The 15,498-nt window shown below is 40.4% G+C and overlaps 2 protein-coding genes across 6 annotated transcripts; one reads left to right on the forward strand and one right to left on the reverse strand.

Moving 5' to 3' along the window:
• Positions 1 to 505: 505 nt before the first annotated feature.
• Positions 506 to 5,662, forward strand: gpr75 (G protein-coupled receptor 75). Of its 3 annotated transcripts, none has more exons than XM_042433809.1 (2): positions 506 to 574; positions 1,858 to 5,662. In XM_042433809.1, the coding sequence occupies exon 2, from the start codon at positions 1,973 to 1,975 to the stop codon at positions 3,614 to 3,616; it is 1,644 nt and encodes a 547-aa protein (XP_042289743.1). In that variant the 5' UTR covers positions 506 to 574; positions 1,858 to 1,972; the 3' UTR covers positions 3,617 to 5,662. The 3 variants fall into 3 exon arrangements, with proteins under 3 accessions (XP_042289743.1, XP_042289742.1, XP_042289744.1); XM_042433808.1 differs by lacking the exon at positions 506 to 574 and adding an exon at positions 583 to 1,508; XM_042433810.1 differs by lacking the exon at positions 506 to 574 and adding an exon at positions 583 to 699.
• erlec1 (endoplasmic reticulum lectin 1) lies at positions 5,282 to 14,015 on the reverse strand. Of its 3 annotated transcripts, none has more exons than XM_042433813.1 (15): positions 13,845 to 14,015; positions 12,464 to 12,538; positions 10,274 to 10,378; positions 9,441 to 9,521; positions 9,221 to 9,298; positions 9,072 to 9,135; positions 8,942 to 8,988; positions 8,608 to 8,831; positions 8,304 to 8,445; positions 8,050 to 8,211; positions 7,907 to 7,966; positions 7,358 to 7,482; positions 7,200 to 7,277; positions 7,014 to 7,089; positions 5,282 to 6,197 (listed from the first exon to the last, which is right to left on the reverse strand). In XM_042433813.1, exons 1-15 carry the CDS (start codon positions 13,878 to 13,880, stop codon positions 6,126 to 6,128), a joined length of 1,425 nt encoding a protein of 474 aa, XP_042289747.1. In that variant the 5' UTR covers positions 13,881 to 14,015; the 3' UTR covers positions 5,282 to 6,125. The 3 variants fall into 3 exon arrangements, with proteins under 3 accessions (XP_042289747.1, XP_042289745.1, XP_042289748.1); XM_042433811.1 differs by lacking the exon at positions 13,845 to 14,015 and adding an exon at positions 10,534 to 10,933 and having other exon boundaries at positions 12,464 to 12,535; XM_042433814.1 differs by lacking the exon at positions 12,464 to 12,538 and having other exon boundaries at positions 13,845 to 14,013.
• Positions 14,016 to 15,498: the final 1,483 nt, after the last annotated feature.

The raw sequence follows: 15,498 nt of genomic DNA on the forward strand, positions 1-15,498 counted from the left end.
CTTTAAAAATGGTCTTTTTAAATTCTGAAATCAGGGACGTTTTTGGGGATGCTTTAGACATAAACATGACATTGAATAATATTTTAATAATATTTTTTCCACAAAAAAAAAAGTCAAATCACACCTGAGGCTTGAACTCAGATTAAAGCATATAGAAACATTTCCCCGCCTGAACATGAATTTAAAAAACAGCCTTCTTGTACTGTGAGCACATACATCATTCAGCACACAATAAAGGTCAAACATTGAAGTGAAATATTAGGCAAAACACATTTTGAGTGGATTATGTGGTTATCGAAACCACACAGAGCATCGTGACTGCAATGTGGCAATGTTTTTTGTTGTTTTTGTTCCACAAAGAATTTATTTAATTTTCGCACTACCAAGTCAGACCATATATATCACAAACCTGACAGCCTTTGGCCCTCCGCTCCGTGGCACTTGATTACTGTCCCTGCTTTAAATATTAATGCGCTCACAGAGAAATCATCGCTCTACGTGTCGCCTAGCAACCACGTCGTTGAGCTGCTGCTCCCAAGGACGGCGGTGCAAAGCGGGGAAAAAAAATAAAAAGGTATTAATATTATTTGTAAATGTGTGTGTTTCATTTTGCGAGTTTGTCGTGCCGAGTAACGACTCGCTGTTCTAAAAAAAAAAATGAGTGTCTGCTTACCACCAGGAGTTTAAAATGTTATTGTGGTAAGTGCTGGTTTAAATAGAACTTTGATATTGTCAAAGTAAGTATGTTATATATCATGAACGTTTCCTCAGCGCGGATGTATCTTAAACTGGGCGGCCAACAATAAAAATAAACGACTCTGGAAGTGACCAAATATTGACAGGTGAGGTCTATTTAGAGCCCCACATGTTAATACATATTAAATTACCCATCATTTTCATGCTATTACAGCTAAAATTCAAAAAAATTGTGGCCTGAATATATTTGATAACAGCTACCCTTATCTTAATATGGTCTGCATTTTTTGGTTAAATCTATTAAATACAGTATGTATGGTGAAAAAAGTAGTGCCGTAATATTCTGTCGTGTCACAGCATTTGGTGTTAAATTAACGGTCCGAAAGGATGTAAAAGCATGGTCTTTGCTGTTCTGTTATATTATTATAAGCAGGGAGGAGAGGGGTGAGTTTTTACAGATGGACTACTTGAATGCAGTGGTTATGCTCATGCCCGGATACGTAGGTAGTGACTTCATACTCATTTTTCAGTGCACGTCCAGTGGCCGTCGATCCTGTACAAGAATGGATATGTCGCCAAGAAAACGAATAAGCTATTCTGTATCTGCGCTGTATACGCGTTAGATAACGTACGGGCATGAAAGGAAACGTCTCATATGTCCGTATTCATCAATGGACTTTTCGATTGAGCTGCTGAAATACGTTTTTTTTTATTTTCAAAGCCGCGGTGCGTTCACTTACTGTCACACTGCTTCATAAATGAAGATGGGCTGTATCAAATGATGATGATCGACGCACGATCGATTACAGATGGTAGGTTATTTTTTCTCATCATCGATATAAATTATCCAAGCTGTATAATGGCTTGAACTCTAGATACCATAGGAAAACCGATGTATGCATTATTCTTCTGTATTTCAGCAGACGTTGTGTGTGTATGTGTGTATGTGTGTATGTGTGTTGGGGGGGGGGGGGGTACGGTATAATTGGTCAAATGCATTGGTGCATAGCTATAGCCTACTGTAGCTTATGTGTATCACAGCTTCTAATTTAATGTTATATAACGTTATACTGTTAATTGCTCCCTTTCAATAACTGCAAGCATGAAATGTGATTTTCTGCACGATATAATGTCTAATCTATGACTTTGTATCCTTTGTAGCACTCTCCCAAGGTGGCAGCAATGGCGGAGGCATCCTCATGTGCTCCTTCCATACAGAGGAATAATAATGTTCAAATCCATAACTGTGGGATCCTTATAAATTGTAAATAATACCATGAACACCACTGTTACACCATCGGACCTGGTGGATGTGCCAAGACAGCAGAACTTCAATGGCACCCTAGGCACGCAGACCCCTTCCGGTTGGGCCGTCATCCATACTGCTACCTTGACCTTCTGCTCTCTCCTCCTCATCTTCATCTTCTGCCTGGGCTCTTATGGGAATCTTGTGGTGTTCTTGTCCTTTTTCGACCCAGCGTTTCGCAAGTTCCGCACTAACTTTGACTTCATGATCCTCAACCTATCCTTTTGTGACTTGTTCATTTGCTGTGTGACCGCCCCCATGTTTGCGCTGGTGCTCTTCCTGGATGCAGGCGGAGGGGATGGCGTGTCAAAGAGTTTCTGCTTTGCCTTCCACTTGACCAGCTCGGGCTTCATCATCATGTCCCTGGAGACGGTGGCTGTCATTGCCTTGCACAGACTGCGCATGGTCCTGGGGCAGCAACCTAACCGCACCGCCTCCTTCCCCTGCACATTGGCCCTCACTGCCCTGCTGTGGACATCCAGCTTCACCATGGCTGCCCTCCTTACCATGCGAGCATACCCACGCAGAGATGGACCCTGCTTGCCCCACTTTGGCCTGGGAGGTGGAAAGGCCAGAGTTGTGTTGTATGTCTACCTGGCAGACTTTGCCTTCTGTGTAGCTGTGGTTTCTGTATCCTATCTGATGATTGCTCAGACACTGCGGAAGAATGCACAAGTGAGGAAATGTCCCATCATCACCGTCGATGCCACATGCCCTCCGCCCCCGCCACCTCTCATTGCAGCAGGCTTTGAGAGCATGCAGTGTGCTGTTCAGGGCCCTTCTCTCTACTGTAACCAGACTTACAACAAACTGCAGAATGTTCAGACACACTCTTATGCCAACAGGACCAGCCAGCCTCTGGTTCCAGGGGCTGCCCAAGGAGCCACCTGCTGTCAGCTAGTGTCCACAGTCAACTTGGCCACAGCCAAAGACTCTAAGGCAGTTGTCACCTGTGTAGTTATAGTGTTCTCCGTGCTGCTTTGCTGCTTGCCAATGGGAATTTCACTGGCACAGGATGTTTTGTCACCGGAAAGTAGCTTTGCTCATTACCAGTTTGAACTGTGCGGCTTTGTGCTCATTTTTCTCAAGTCGGGCATCAATCCCTTTGTGTACTCACGTAACAGTGCAGGCCTCCGCCGCCGTGTGCTGTGCTGTGTTCAGTGGGCAGCACTGGGGTTTCTCTGTTGCAAGCAAAAGACTCGCCTGCATGCGATGGGAAAGGGCAGTCTGGAAGTCAATAGAAATAAATCCTCCCATCATGAGACCAATTCAGCCTATGTACTGTCACCCAAGCCTCAGAGAAGGCTGGTAGACCAGGCTTGTGGGCCAAGTCACTCCAGAGACTGTGCTGGTAGTCCAAGGGCCACGGGTGTGCGCAAACTTCGCCCCCCAAGTACATCTACACCTATCAACACCCGCATTGAGCCCTACTACAGTATATACAACAGCAGTCCCTCTGCAGGGCCCAGCTCCCCCACCAGCCTGCAGCCTGTCAGCTCTCAGACATTTGCCTTTGCCAAGTCTTATGTAGCCATGCACTACCACACTCACCAAGACGCACTACAAGACTTTGAAAGCACCTCAGTGCACCAGATCCCCATTCCCTCAGTCTAAACAAAGAGCTGCCAAACAGAAGGGTTTGGACAATCTCACCATGGCTTTAAATAAAATGTGAATCAAAAGAGTAACACAATAACAGCCGATCTTATGTATTTGGACTCAGTATTAACCATTTGTTCTCTTCTACAGTGGAAATACATGTAAAGTTTACATGAGTGGAAACATTAAAGAAGCAGAATTAGACGCAAGAGATTTGTAATGAAAGTGTCTGTTACAAAAAGTTATTATTGTTATTGAATGGACTTATTGACTTTTTTCAAAAGATACTGCATTTTCACATAATTTTACCCCTGTGTTGCACACGCATGTGCCATTATAACCCAAGACTCTGTAGGTTTTCATCGCAGCCAGAGACTGCAATAGTGGGTTTCACTGCTGCCTCCTCTCTGGTTGAAGTTGTTGAGCACTGCAATCAGCCGCTGTAGTGTCAGGCTGCTATAAAACCCTGCACAGGCCCACACATGGCTGTTGATGGCATGTGGTTGCACTTTGATGGACTTTTTGCTTCTTAACAAAATTGTATTTGTGAACCTCATACACTTTTTAACTCAATAAATGTTTGGCAAGTGCAGTGGATCTGTGCTTTCACTGTTTTAACATTAATTTGCAGCAGAGTCAGTGGAATAGAAATGTTATAGAGATGTTAGAAATAGGAATATTTTCATCACAGGTCCATTTACAGCTGTTGCTTTCAATATCACATGATTTTCATCAGTGGGATGAAGTTTGCCCAGTTGTCATGGAATTGTAGATGTTCATATTTCTATTTTTTTCTGCAAACTTTAAGGACTACTCATCCATATAAATGATGAAGATAATATGATTGAAAGCTCCAGAACAGCTTCTAAATGGACCTTGTGGTGATATTGCTTTCTCAATTGCTATTTCCAATCAAGAATGAACTTTGAACCTCAGATACAGATGCAGGTTGACTATCAGTATGTTAGTCCTCATGTCTGCTGGGATTATACACCTGTCATTATGCTCATGTTAAGGATATGAAAACCTTTTATGGCTCACTGCTATTGTTTTTCTTTGACATATGAATATAAGAGAAAATCTGCTGATTTTCTTCTTTAGAAAGTATTTCAGTAAATGTCCACATGCTTAGCTTTTAAATGAGTGCTGACCTGGAGGTCTTTGCTGCATATAGTGAAGTTACAGCTTTAGCCATTTTTTGAAGATTAAAAATGCTGGAGTTGACAATGCAAATAACTTAAGTGGCTGCTGCTCTACATCTTGGTGTTAATTTGACCTTAAATTGTGAAGACACTTATACTGTACCAATTGTTTTATTTTGAATAAATGAAAAAAAGGTTTGCATAAGGAGATATTATACTATACTCATCGTGTCAGCGCCCTCTGGTGGCCTTAAATTCACCATGGCAACTTAAACCAGATGTCCTTCATTGGGGGATCAACATACAGTGTGTTCTTTCCAGGAGGGAGATGACAGGCTTATTATTTTACAAGTGCCTCACATGGTTCACTCTGATGCCATGTTTTTAAAGAGTGAGGTCACTTAATTATAAAAAACTTTATTTCTGCCAATGAGATGGCAACTGACTAGATATCCCTAGACATAATAAACAGAAATGTTTCCATGCTGTCTTTATATCTAAGTCAAATATTGGTACTGTGGTAATGCAAAACTATAAATGAGATTTCATGTTTTAGTTTTATTCTTTGCTGCAAAGGTATTGGTTTTGTCCCTGTGATACAGCAGTGATCCAGATCCCAGTGTGCATATTCATAAAACCACAGAATACCTCTTATAGGGACCCACAGACATTCTGTATATCAAACTTAAACAAATTTTTAATCAAATACTCGCTTTTTTTTTTGCTATTCCACAGCATCCTCTAACACATAAGTTACACTCACTCATTCTCTAAATTAACACAGCACACGTTCTCACTGCTGCATAACATTTTCAGACTTGCCTTTTCTCATATCTACAAGTGCAAAATCAAGCAGCTAATCATTTCATATCACCCCCCCTCCACACACACACACACACACACACACACAATACAGAATTTAAACAATAAAACTTAGAACTTAGACAATAAAACCACCATGAGTTTTGTTGATTCCCCTGATGCTTACGAATCCCCTGATTCATCACTCCTTTGCCACAAATTAACACAAAGTGAAAGCGTAGATATGAAGTACAAGCAATAAATCCACTTCCTCATGGAGTGAGGTGTTGGCCCCGTTTCCTTTTGTTTTCACAAAGTCTGAACTAACTGGCTGGAGGATGAAGCATGGCCCATTGCACAGATCAGGGCCTCTGGTGGGTCTCTGCTCCTGAGCTCCATGAAGTCCAGCTTCAAGATCAACTTTCACCACCATTTAACCTCTATATTGACTTTTAGTGCAGCGTCATGGGCACCTCTCTTCCTCCAACACACATGCTTCTGTCTTTCTTTGAGTGAACCGTTCTCTGTCTGTCCTCTCCATGTCCTTCATATGCTCTCACTGTCATATGATCTTTGTCAATTTAGCTGGAGACTGAGAGAAGTCCATATTCATCTGCGGTGTCAAGTATCCTGCATATTACCGGAGACTCAACCTGAGAAAAAGAAAAGGACATCAATCACCTGTAGGTTGACCTCCTCCCTCTTTTTATTATTCCTGTGGCTGCATCAGCATCATTAGATGAAGAAGACATTTGCAGCCAGTAGTTGTTATATGGTATGAATAGATACTTGATAGACAGAATTGAAAGCTGTTTAACTCAGAATAGTGATTCCCAAACTTTTTTCTGTCTTGCCCTCCTGGGAAGCTGAGAAAATTTCACACCTCCCTGACGCATGATTTAAAAATAAAATTATCAGGAACACAAGCTGCATGTTTCTCATTAGTTTCCGATGTGAAACATTTAAATTCAGCTACAGGTGTTAACAGTCAAATATGATGCATTTTATCAATGTCACCAGTTTTTCCCCCTTTATTGTCAAATACTTTTGGTTTTTCTAACCTGAATCTTTGTAGCTTTGCTAGAATCCTTTTTTCTTTGTTTCCAAATAAATAAATCAGACTCACAGACCTTTTTCACAGCACTTGTTTTGACTTGTCATAGCAGGAAAAGCAAAGGTGGAATTTATTAAGATTAACAATGGCTCAGTTTCAGTAATTACTGCAATGCATTGCAGCAATTAATAATGTTATTACTGTCACCTGTGTTTGACATGTTAAAATGTCTGCTGTAAATAACTTTTATTAAACTGGTCATGTGCACCCTCCTGAACTAGGGTGTAAATGAATAAATAGGTTATAATTCAAAATAGTACTTTTTCTTTCATTCCAAACTGAAGTTAACCTCATCATGTTGTGAAGGGAGTGTGTTTTTCAGTGAATGCGACTCACTGGTTACTAGTGAACTTACCCCTAGGATGTACTGACAAGTCTGAGGCTCCAGCATATAGACAGTGACAGCATGGGGAGACTCAGACTCCTTACATCTGACAGATAGAAGAGAAATGAGATGAGTGAATCAATAGGGAAACATCAGGGTATTGTCTTCCTCATGCGTTGACTCGGCAGCGACACTGAACTGGTGCTGTTTACTCACTTGAGCTTGACAATGACTTGTCTGGGCTTCCCTGTCAGATCACACACATCCCCGTGCCCATAAAAGTGGGAAACCAACCTACAGTGGAAAAACAGAGAGAAATTAACAACAGCAGGGTTTTATTTGAATCCAGGTTAGGGTTTAAAGTTATGGCATACTTGACTTTCTGCACTCCATCATCCTTGAGCTGGTAGGATCGGGCGACGTTCTTCTTGGCCCAATCAATATGCTCCTCAGCATTCCAGCTCCCAACCACCACAATGTTCTTCCCTTGCTCTTTATCCTGAGAAACCGAGGAACATTTATATCTGGTTAAAGATACAATGTTCATACTTTTATGCAATTAAAAATCTAAAACTTTTACATATTTGACAGCCAAGTAGAGCTTAAACGATTACTCAATAAATCAACACCCATTTTGATTGTTAAAATAAGTTTTTTGGCAAAAGCACCAAAAAATTTAACAGTTGTCAATTATGAATGTTTTCTACTTTTCTTTGTCTTATGTGAAAACTGGATTGTTTTCTAGTCATTTGAGGACATCAGCTTGGGCTTTAAGAAACTATGATGGGTAATTTTTTGACATTTTATAGACCTAACTAAGAGAAAATAATCATCAGATTGACTGAATGGTTGTTGCCCTACAGCTAAGTTGAAAAGCTTAAGCTGATACTACAAATACATTTGATTTTACATTTGACTCTTACCTCATGGTACTGATGGACATGCTTTCCGTAACAGAATTCATATTTCCACCACCCTACCCCCTGAAACACACACATTAAGATGATTATATGCTACTGTGTAGTTTAGTAAACACTATTCAGTGCTATGGCTGAGTATGCCTCACCCCGTGCAGACAGTATGAACCACTAAGGAACTCCTTGATCAGCTGGTCATCTGTCAGGCGAGAGATATGAGTGGTGCCGACAGTGACCTGAGTCTGCCCACCCACAGTCATGGGTTTGTGAGTGGAAGTGAAGGCCTCTTCTCTCACAGGTGAGGCCTCCTCCTGCAACATATCATAGATATAAATGAGTTGGGTGTAATCTGTACACACAGTACCCATTTTTCCTTCCCTTGTCTTGTCTGTGAATCTCTCACCTCTCTGTTCTCAGCGGTGGCGCTGAAAGGAGGTTTGAGCTGCTCTTCTGTCTCCTTATCCAACTGGGCGAGCCGCAGAGGCTGCAGAGGGGAGCCGGCCAAAGCCTGGCAGAAGATGGCATTCACCGGGGAGGACTTGAACCTGCAGGGCATAATATCAAGTTTAGAAACACTAAGATGTAAGCAGAAATCTCATCTGCTGGAAAATGTATTTCAAAAGAACCCTGACACACAAAAACAGCAATTCACAATATCCAAAACAGAGGCATATTCCTTGAAACACAAGTTGTTGTGACAGCTCTACCTGTATTTTGGGTGTGCACAGAGCAGTGGGGTCAGCACCACCACCTCATATTCACAGGTCGTGACCTCAGCAACAGACAGGATCTCATGCTTGGCCTCTGGATGACAGACGTACAGCACAGATGTCGCGCGTGGCTGGTTCTGTTTCAGCACACAAGGAGTCCCGTTGCCCATCTCCAACGAATAGTACGGAGTAAGCTGACCCTCTATGTTCTTAGAGGGCACCTGGACGCCAGAGCAAAAAGAGAACAAAACAGAGAAGAGGTGACAAATGTGAGAGGTGACAGCAAGCCTGGCAGATTTGGTTGGTTTTTAAGTTGTGTTATTTTACTTACTTCTGTTTCAGCTGCTGATTTGACATTTTCTGCTTCTTCAACTTTATCTGAAAAAATCCTTGCTTTAGCTCTCAATATCACTGTAACAATATTGAGAAAATGTATCATAAAAAATACATAAAAAATGTACCTGTCTCTGTAGTTTGGCTCTTCTGTGCCATATTCCCCAGGAAGTACTCCTGAACACTTATTTTCTGTGGAAACACACGATGTACTTTCAGCACATACTGTACTAAGAGGTAGCTTCTGAAAACAATTTTATCCAATCAGAATACTAACCTGACCCGTCTCCTTCTCTTCATGATACTGTCTTATATGCTTTCCATGACACACTTCATATGTCCAGTATGACTCAATCTGCAATGTTATCGAGAAAAGAGAATGTTTTTGGTTATGCTCTGCTAATGTGGCATGACCTCCAGCTGAACACAGTTTCAGTTTTGACTGAGAGTAGTAGGGAAATTAGACCAAAATAGAAGTGAAACATCACTAGTCTCACCCTGTAAGAGCAGCTGCTTCGTTTGAATAGTGGATCCAGGAGTTCTCCTGGACTGGGCCCACCGTACTCCTTATCATCATCCTGAGACGACAAAAGACACCAGACAAACGCCCCAATGTGACAGAGACAAGGCAGCATATAGGGAGGTGTGCAAGTCATCGCAAGAGGAATACAGAACAAAAAATAGCATAATGTAGATTGTTATCATATAATTAAAATTAACACTCCCATTCACAGCAATACCCTACTTCTAGAGGAAGAGAGAGAAATCTAAGTTGTCTAATCATGTGAGTGTATTGAAGCTCAGTCAATGAAAGACACAGCCTGGTCTGATACAACTAGATAGTACACACTACAGACGGCACATCTCTCTTAACAAAACTGCAGAGTAATCCAAAATTTCATCTTACTAAAATGTTTAAAGAATGAATAAAGAATGCTTTGTTTCTCAACTTTTATAACTTACAGCGTACCTTACAGAATACCGAACAGAATCTGGGTTGTGACCCAGACAGAAAATACTTAATTTAGCAGGCTTGCATTACCTTATGAGATAAAGTCGAGCTGTCTAAAATGACTTCATTGTCAGCTGTCTAGACCACTATCGAGCTGCTCTGCCTTATATGTGAATAACCTGTGTCATTATGTCTGCAATTTATCATTATTATGGGGGCAATAAAATCCCTACACCTAATTTCTTATGAAGCAGTTTATATATATGTATGAGCTGATTAAGAAAGGGACAATCCTATACCTGTTTAAACTAGTGAGAACATTTTAATCCTGCATTAAATGTAAACAGACAAAGCCTGACGGGGCTCTCAGCCTCTTACCTCGTCTCCAGCTGTCAGGGAGGGCAGGAGGCATTTGTACTTCTCCTTCTCTGTTGTTGTCATAATGACGAAGTCATCTTCGCGGTAAAGTGCACCTGATGTTGGCTGCAATTTAATAAACACACGCTAGTTAGCTGAAGGCATAACGTCAGGTATAAAAGAAAGAGGAACCTGATTGTGAAGATAGCACTCCACAGCTACGTTGGTCACAGTTAACACTTCTTCCAGCTGATAACAATGTGTTCTTCATACTTTCATACCAGCGAGAATTCAGCGCCCGGCCAGGTGATTTTAAAAGGGATTTCGTCCGTAAAGGACGGATAACCCCCTCTGTTCGCAGAGACGCCGCTGCAGACCTCCAGCAACCCACTGAGGAGCACCAGCAGCAGCCCGGCCATCATCTCCTGTCCCGGCTGCTGAGCTCCTACAGCCCGCTCCTCATGTAAGACACCGGACTCACTTCACACTAACACCTGCCTGTGTGAGTAACTCAAAGCTACTACAAAGTCTGACAAGAGTCGGGTTTAGACAGACGTAAGGATATGACTGAGTGAAGCGGATGTTAAGATGTCAATACACTACAAATATACAGGAAGTGAGCTGTTTACTTGCCACGTCGTGTTCCGCCTTTTTGTTGGGATGAAATAACAGCAGCGTCCCCTAGTGGCAGGATGAGATATTGACAGTTGTGCACATTTATAAAACAAAAAGCTAAATAATTCTTGGATTTTTGAAAGTAGCAGAAATAATACTCTCTTTTTAATTAAACAGAGGTTTTAGTATATTATAGTTTTGTGTTTTAGCCTATCTTGTTTCTCAACAGTCCGATAGGAAACATGACTTCTAGTCCAAAACTGCATATCCATCAGTAGGAATTTCCCCTGTGGCATCATATATGGCGATTCACTCTCACTCTGTATTTATTATGTGAATTATAATTTCAGCTTGTTCAGCTAAAAGTTCAGCTTGACTATCAAATGCCAAAATTTACATGTAATTATGCAGAATATAATAATTACATTATCTAAAATATTTATATCACTGACATTTACATTTGTCTGATACAATAGTTGATTATTGCATAGCAGGGTTTTCACACTGACCACAAGACGCATAGTGATACAACTTTTAACCTCTTAAATCCCCTATTGCAAGATCCTTTTGTGCAGCCAAACATTTATAAACCCATAGAACGTCATTTTAAATTCTTGTAGGGATCCCAAAATGTCCAAAAATAGAAAATATGTCAGGCTGAATGTTGGGGGAATGGTCTCAAGTCTGTTGAATAAGATGATTTTTCAACCATAAAGCTAAGGGGAGTTAAAGTAGGAAAACTCGATGTTAAGGCATACATAGATAGTACAATATAAAAACCGAATTTAAAAGTCAGTTTAAATATGTTTTTTACAAGAGGATACTGAAATTGCTGTGTGAAGTTGCCAGTCACGCCACATTTTATGATCCAAATTAAAGAGATCAACCTTTATTTATCTCTTTAATATCAAGGTGTTATAATCTGTAATGACGCTGGCACAAGTAAACAGACCTTTTTTGTCTTAGAAATACATAATAATCCATGCACACATGTAGACATCAGAAATGAAAACAGCAGTTTATTGTATCTGACTATTGTGCAAAAAGGCTATGAATAGAGCATCACAGACTTCTCCATCTGCCCCAAAAAAAGCCAATTATGTTATCATATCTAAGATCTTTTGAGAAGAAACTTCTGTTGAATGGTGTTTTCATGGATCAAACACCATTCCCCCTAGGTCTTGTGAAAACTAACCACATCCTCATATGCTGAGAACAGTACCCATAAAGCTGTTACTAAATGCAGACCACAGCTGGCCCGAAGCATTAGGCTCCTTTTGAGTTTAAATGCTTGAGTGGTTTCCAGATCATGTAGAAACAAAATAAAGGCAGATTGCCTCATCTCTGTCCCCCAGTGGATGGTTTTAGAAGTATTAATTGTGTCAGTGTGAGCAGATGTTTAAGGATGTCTCACAATTATTATTATTATTATTACTAGTATTATAAGGACTCTATGCTGGTCACAAGATTAAAGACAGTATGAAGATAATAGATCCTGCTGAGGAGATTTACTCAGCATCTCCAGGATATTATGTCGGCTGACTTATGTGCAAGCAATGGTGAGAGCAGTTTGATGCCAACATGATGTGTCCTTACTCTTTTGTCCTGTGACTCTGTTGATTCAGCATTGTCGTGTGCGTTGAATGACGATAAATAATCCCCCCACCCGACCTGAACGGTTCACACAGAAACAGTTCTCAGTTAGCAGGAAATTTAAGACATAGACCTTGAAAATATGTGGCATTGCATTTCACTGTCAGGGGGAAATGTAGAGAGCGCCTTGGACTGATGGAAACATAGGGAGTCTCAACCTGAGAAGGGCATTTTTTCCACCTGTTGGTGGAGCTGTTGATATGAGAATGGGCAGCACACACAGCCAGGAGAAAGGAGAGAGATTATAACAGAGATTTTGAGACAAAGAGTGAGAGGATTAGGAGCAGAAAAGGGATATGGAGGAACAGGGAAGGATACAAGCAAGAGAACATCCCATTAGAACATTCACCAACTACAACCACTCCCCTCTGCTTACATACATACAGCTTCTACTCACATCTGTCTTCCATGTATATAATACATATAGGTGTAAATATGTATGCAGACATGTATGTCTGTATGTAAGTTTCATACAGACATACATACATGCATACGGCACATACATACAGATAGATAGATAGAGTATAATACATTTTGTTTCCATGGTAACTGTTATTTTGCAACTGAATTATTATGTATTCTAACAGGGTGCTTTTTTAAAACGATTTTTCTCGTCTGTTTATTTGATAAACAACATACTTCGGAGTGATCATATTTCTCTCGGACAGATTGTTTAAAAATGGCTAATTTTCATGTCATCATGACAGTTCATTCTCGACTTTGCAAACAGGAGTTTGAGAAAAACATTTCTTAACTCAAGGTCCACTCACTGGATTTTGCAACCGCATTTCATAGTCTTCCTCAGCAGATGGAGTTTTTCTAAGCTGTGATGGAATTTGCTCAGCTGTCCATTCTCGCAGGCGTCAGTTACCGTGAACTCCACTCCATCATTTGTGGAAGACCGTAAGATGTGGTTGAAAGCTCTTGAAAAAGCTAGTAAGTGGACCTTTAGTTGAGATTTTCTTATTAAAGCTATAGCTCCACACGCTTAATAATTTGCCTTCTTGCTGAGTTAGGTGAGAAGATCAATACAACTCTCATGTCTGTACGGTAAATATGTAGCTTGAGCCAGCAGCCGATTAGCTTAGCTTAGCATAAAGACTTGAAACACCCTGGCTCCGTAAAATGGTGTTGTTGTTGTTTTTACACTTCAAGTTTTGTACAGATTAAACAAATGAGATAAAAAATTGTTCATTTGTGAACTTTAGATGTGCTGGTAGGTGTATTTTGTTACCTTTGGACAGAGCCAATGTAGCTGTTTCCCCCTTTTTAAGCTAAGCTAAGCTAACTGGCTATAAATGAATGGAAGCAGAATCATACTCACAGTTGAATATTTTCCAAAACTTTTTTGTCTGTGCATTTAGTGCATTTATGTGTCCTAAAAAGAACCTAAAATCTAAAAAGAATTGGTAATTGAGACACAATCAGCTCAAGTGAGTCAAAAGTTTTTTCCGTGTCTCTTCCTCTGTGGTTGCGCACAGACTTTTTCAGAAGCCTGACTGGCGGAAACTTACCTGAATTCACCACTTTGAAATAAGCATTTTCATTTATTTCACTGCCACCCGTGGGGTGAACTTGATTTGCATAGATGCCTTTCACACACCCTCACCTTATGCATAATTGATACAACTGTCATTTCCCCAACCATAATAACATCATTCCAAAGGAAGCAGGGAGAAATGAATCTTGGCATTTGAAGGTCTCAAGCGAGATTAAGATGTCTCCTGAGCTGTCACCCAAAAATACACATAGAATATGTCAGACGTCAGATCAATATTGTCACTTTGGGTAGATTGTCTTAATGACATTCAATATTGATTTGGGTGGAGCAATTCTACATGTTGTATTTCTTTTGTCATTTTAAGTCTCCCTTGTTAAAACTGTTTGTCCTTCACTTGGAGTCCATACAATATGTCTTATCAATCAGTTATGATTTATTGTAGTGCTCACATTACTGATGCCAGCTTGTTTATTTCTTTATTTGCACAGTTAAACAAAGCAGCAGAAACACAACAACAAAAGAGAAGAAGCAAATTGTGTAGGTGAGATTTAGAAAACCCCTAGAGGCTTATAGAAGGAATCTCACCTCAATACGCTTTATAAGCAAATACAAAAGTCATGTAATCCACAGCAACCATAGGATCAACAATCAAACATAAAATTGGCAGCATAAATCAAGCAAAGACATAAAATAAATAAAATAATGTAGTGAGGGTATGTGTGTGAAGCCTGTAAAACTTATTAACATCACATAATGCTTTTTTGTGTTAATTACTTAATCTCCATTTGTGTACTGAGTTTGAAAACACCAAACAGATTTTACAATTTTGAATAATCCTCAGCAAACTGGTAGGTATGTTTACCAGCATCAGGAGTGAAGTGTCAGAACATGTGGTACGCATCCTGATATGCATTTTAAAGCTTGCTTGAGCAAACTCCCCTAATTCTGTCTGCTCTGCATGTACACAGCTGTCACTCAAGCACCTGTTGTGTTTTAGACAAACTAAATCTCTGTGTTACAGGCTAAATCTCGAATCTTGTAAAGGGCTACTGCTTGAATAAATGCTGTGAAGAAGCAAAACAAGTCGCCGAAACATGAGAGAAATGGATTTAACCATGCCAGTGGATCAGAGTGCAGCTCTTCACACCCCCGCAGAGAAGGTAATGAGAGAGTATTTTTGTTTGGATGGATCTGGATAGGCTCCAGATATTCACAGAGCTAGTCCTCACTGTATTTGCCTGTGACCAAGGTTTAGCTCTTCTATGAGATTATCAAAGAAGGGTCATTGGAGGAGCATGTCTGAGACCCTGAATGCATCAAAATGGCACTTAGCCCATAATTAAATTCATAACAGCCATGTTTTATATCAATCAAAAACTGAGGTTACAGTTCTTATAGGATAAATGTTTGGGTATTCATGGGTTGACGCTATTCTTACATGAATACAAACTTTGTCTGAGTTATTCGAATGTGATAT

Source organism: Thunnus maccoyii, chromosome 14, assembly GCF_910596095.1.
Source record: "Thunnus maccoyii chromosome 14, fThuMac1.1, whole genome shotgun sequence".
In the NCBI taxonomy this organism is placed as follows: domain Eukaryota; kingdom Metazoa; phylum Chordata; class Actinopteri; order Scombriformes; family Scombridae; genus Thunnus; species Thunnus maccoyii.

Bases quoted from the DNA above. Each gene is read 5' to 3' on its own strand.
- gpr75 (XM_042433809.1), top strand. From the start codon at position 1,973: ATGAACACCACTGTTACACCATCGGACCTGGTGGATGTGCCAAGACAG.
- erlec1 (XM_042433811.1), bottom strand. From the start codon at position 10,674: ATGATGGCCGGGCTGCTGCTGGTGCTCCTCAGTGGGTTGCTGGAGGTC. The intron at 9,299-9,440 runs GTGAGACTAGTG...ATAACATTGCAG, and splicing joins GAAGCAGCTGCTCTTACAGG to ATTGAGTCATACTGGACATA. The intron at 7,090-7,199 runs GTGAGTAAACAG...TCTATCTGTCAG, and splicing joins CAAGTCATTGTCAAGCTCAA to ATGTAAGGAGTCTGAGTCTC.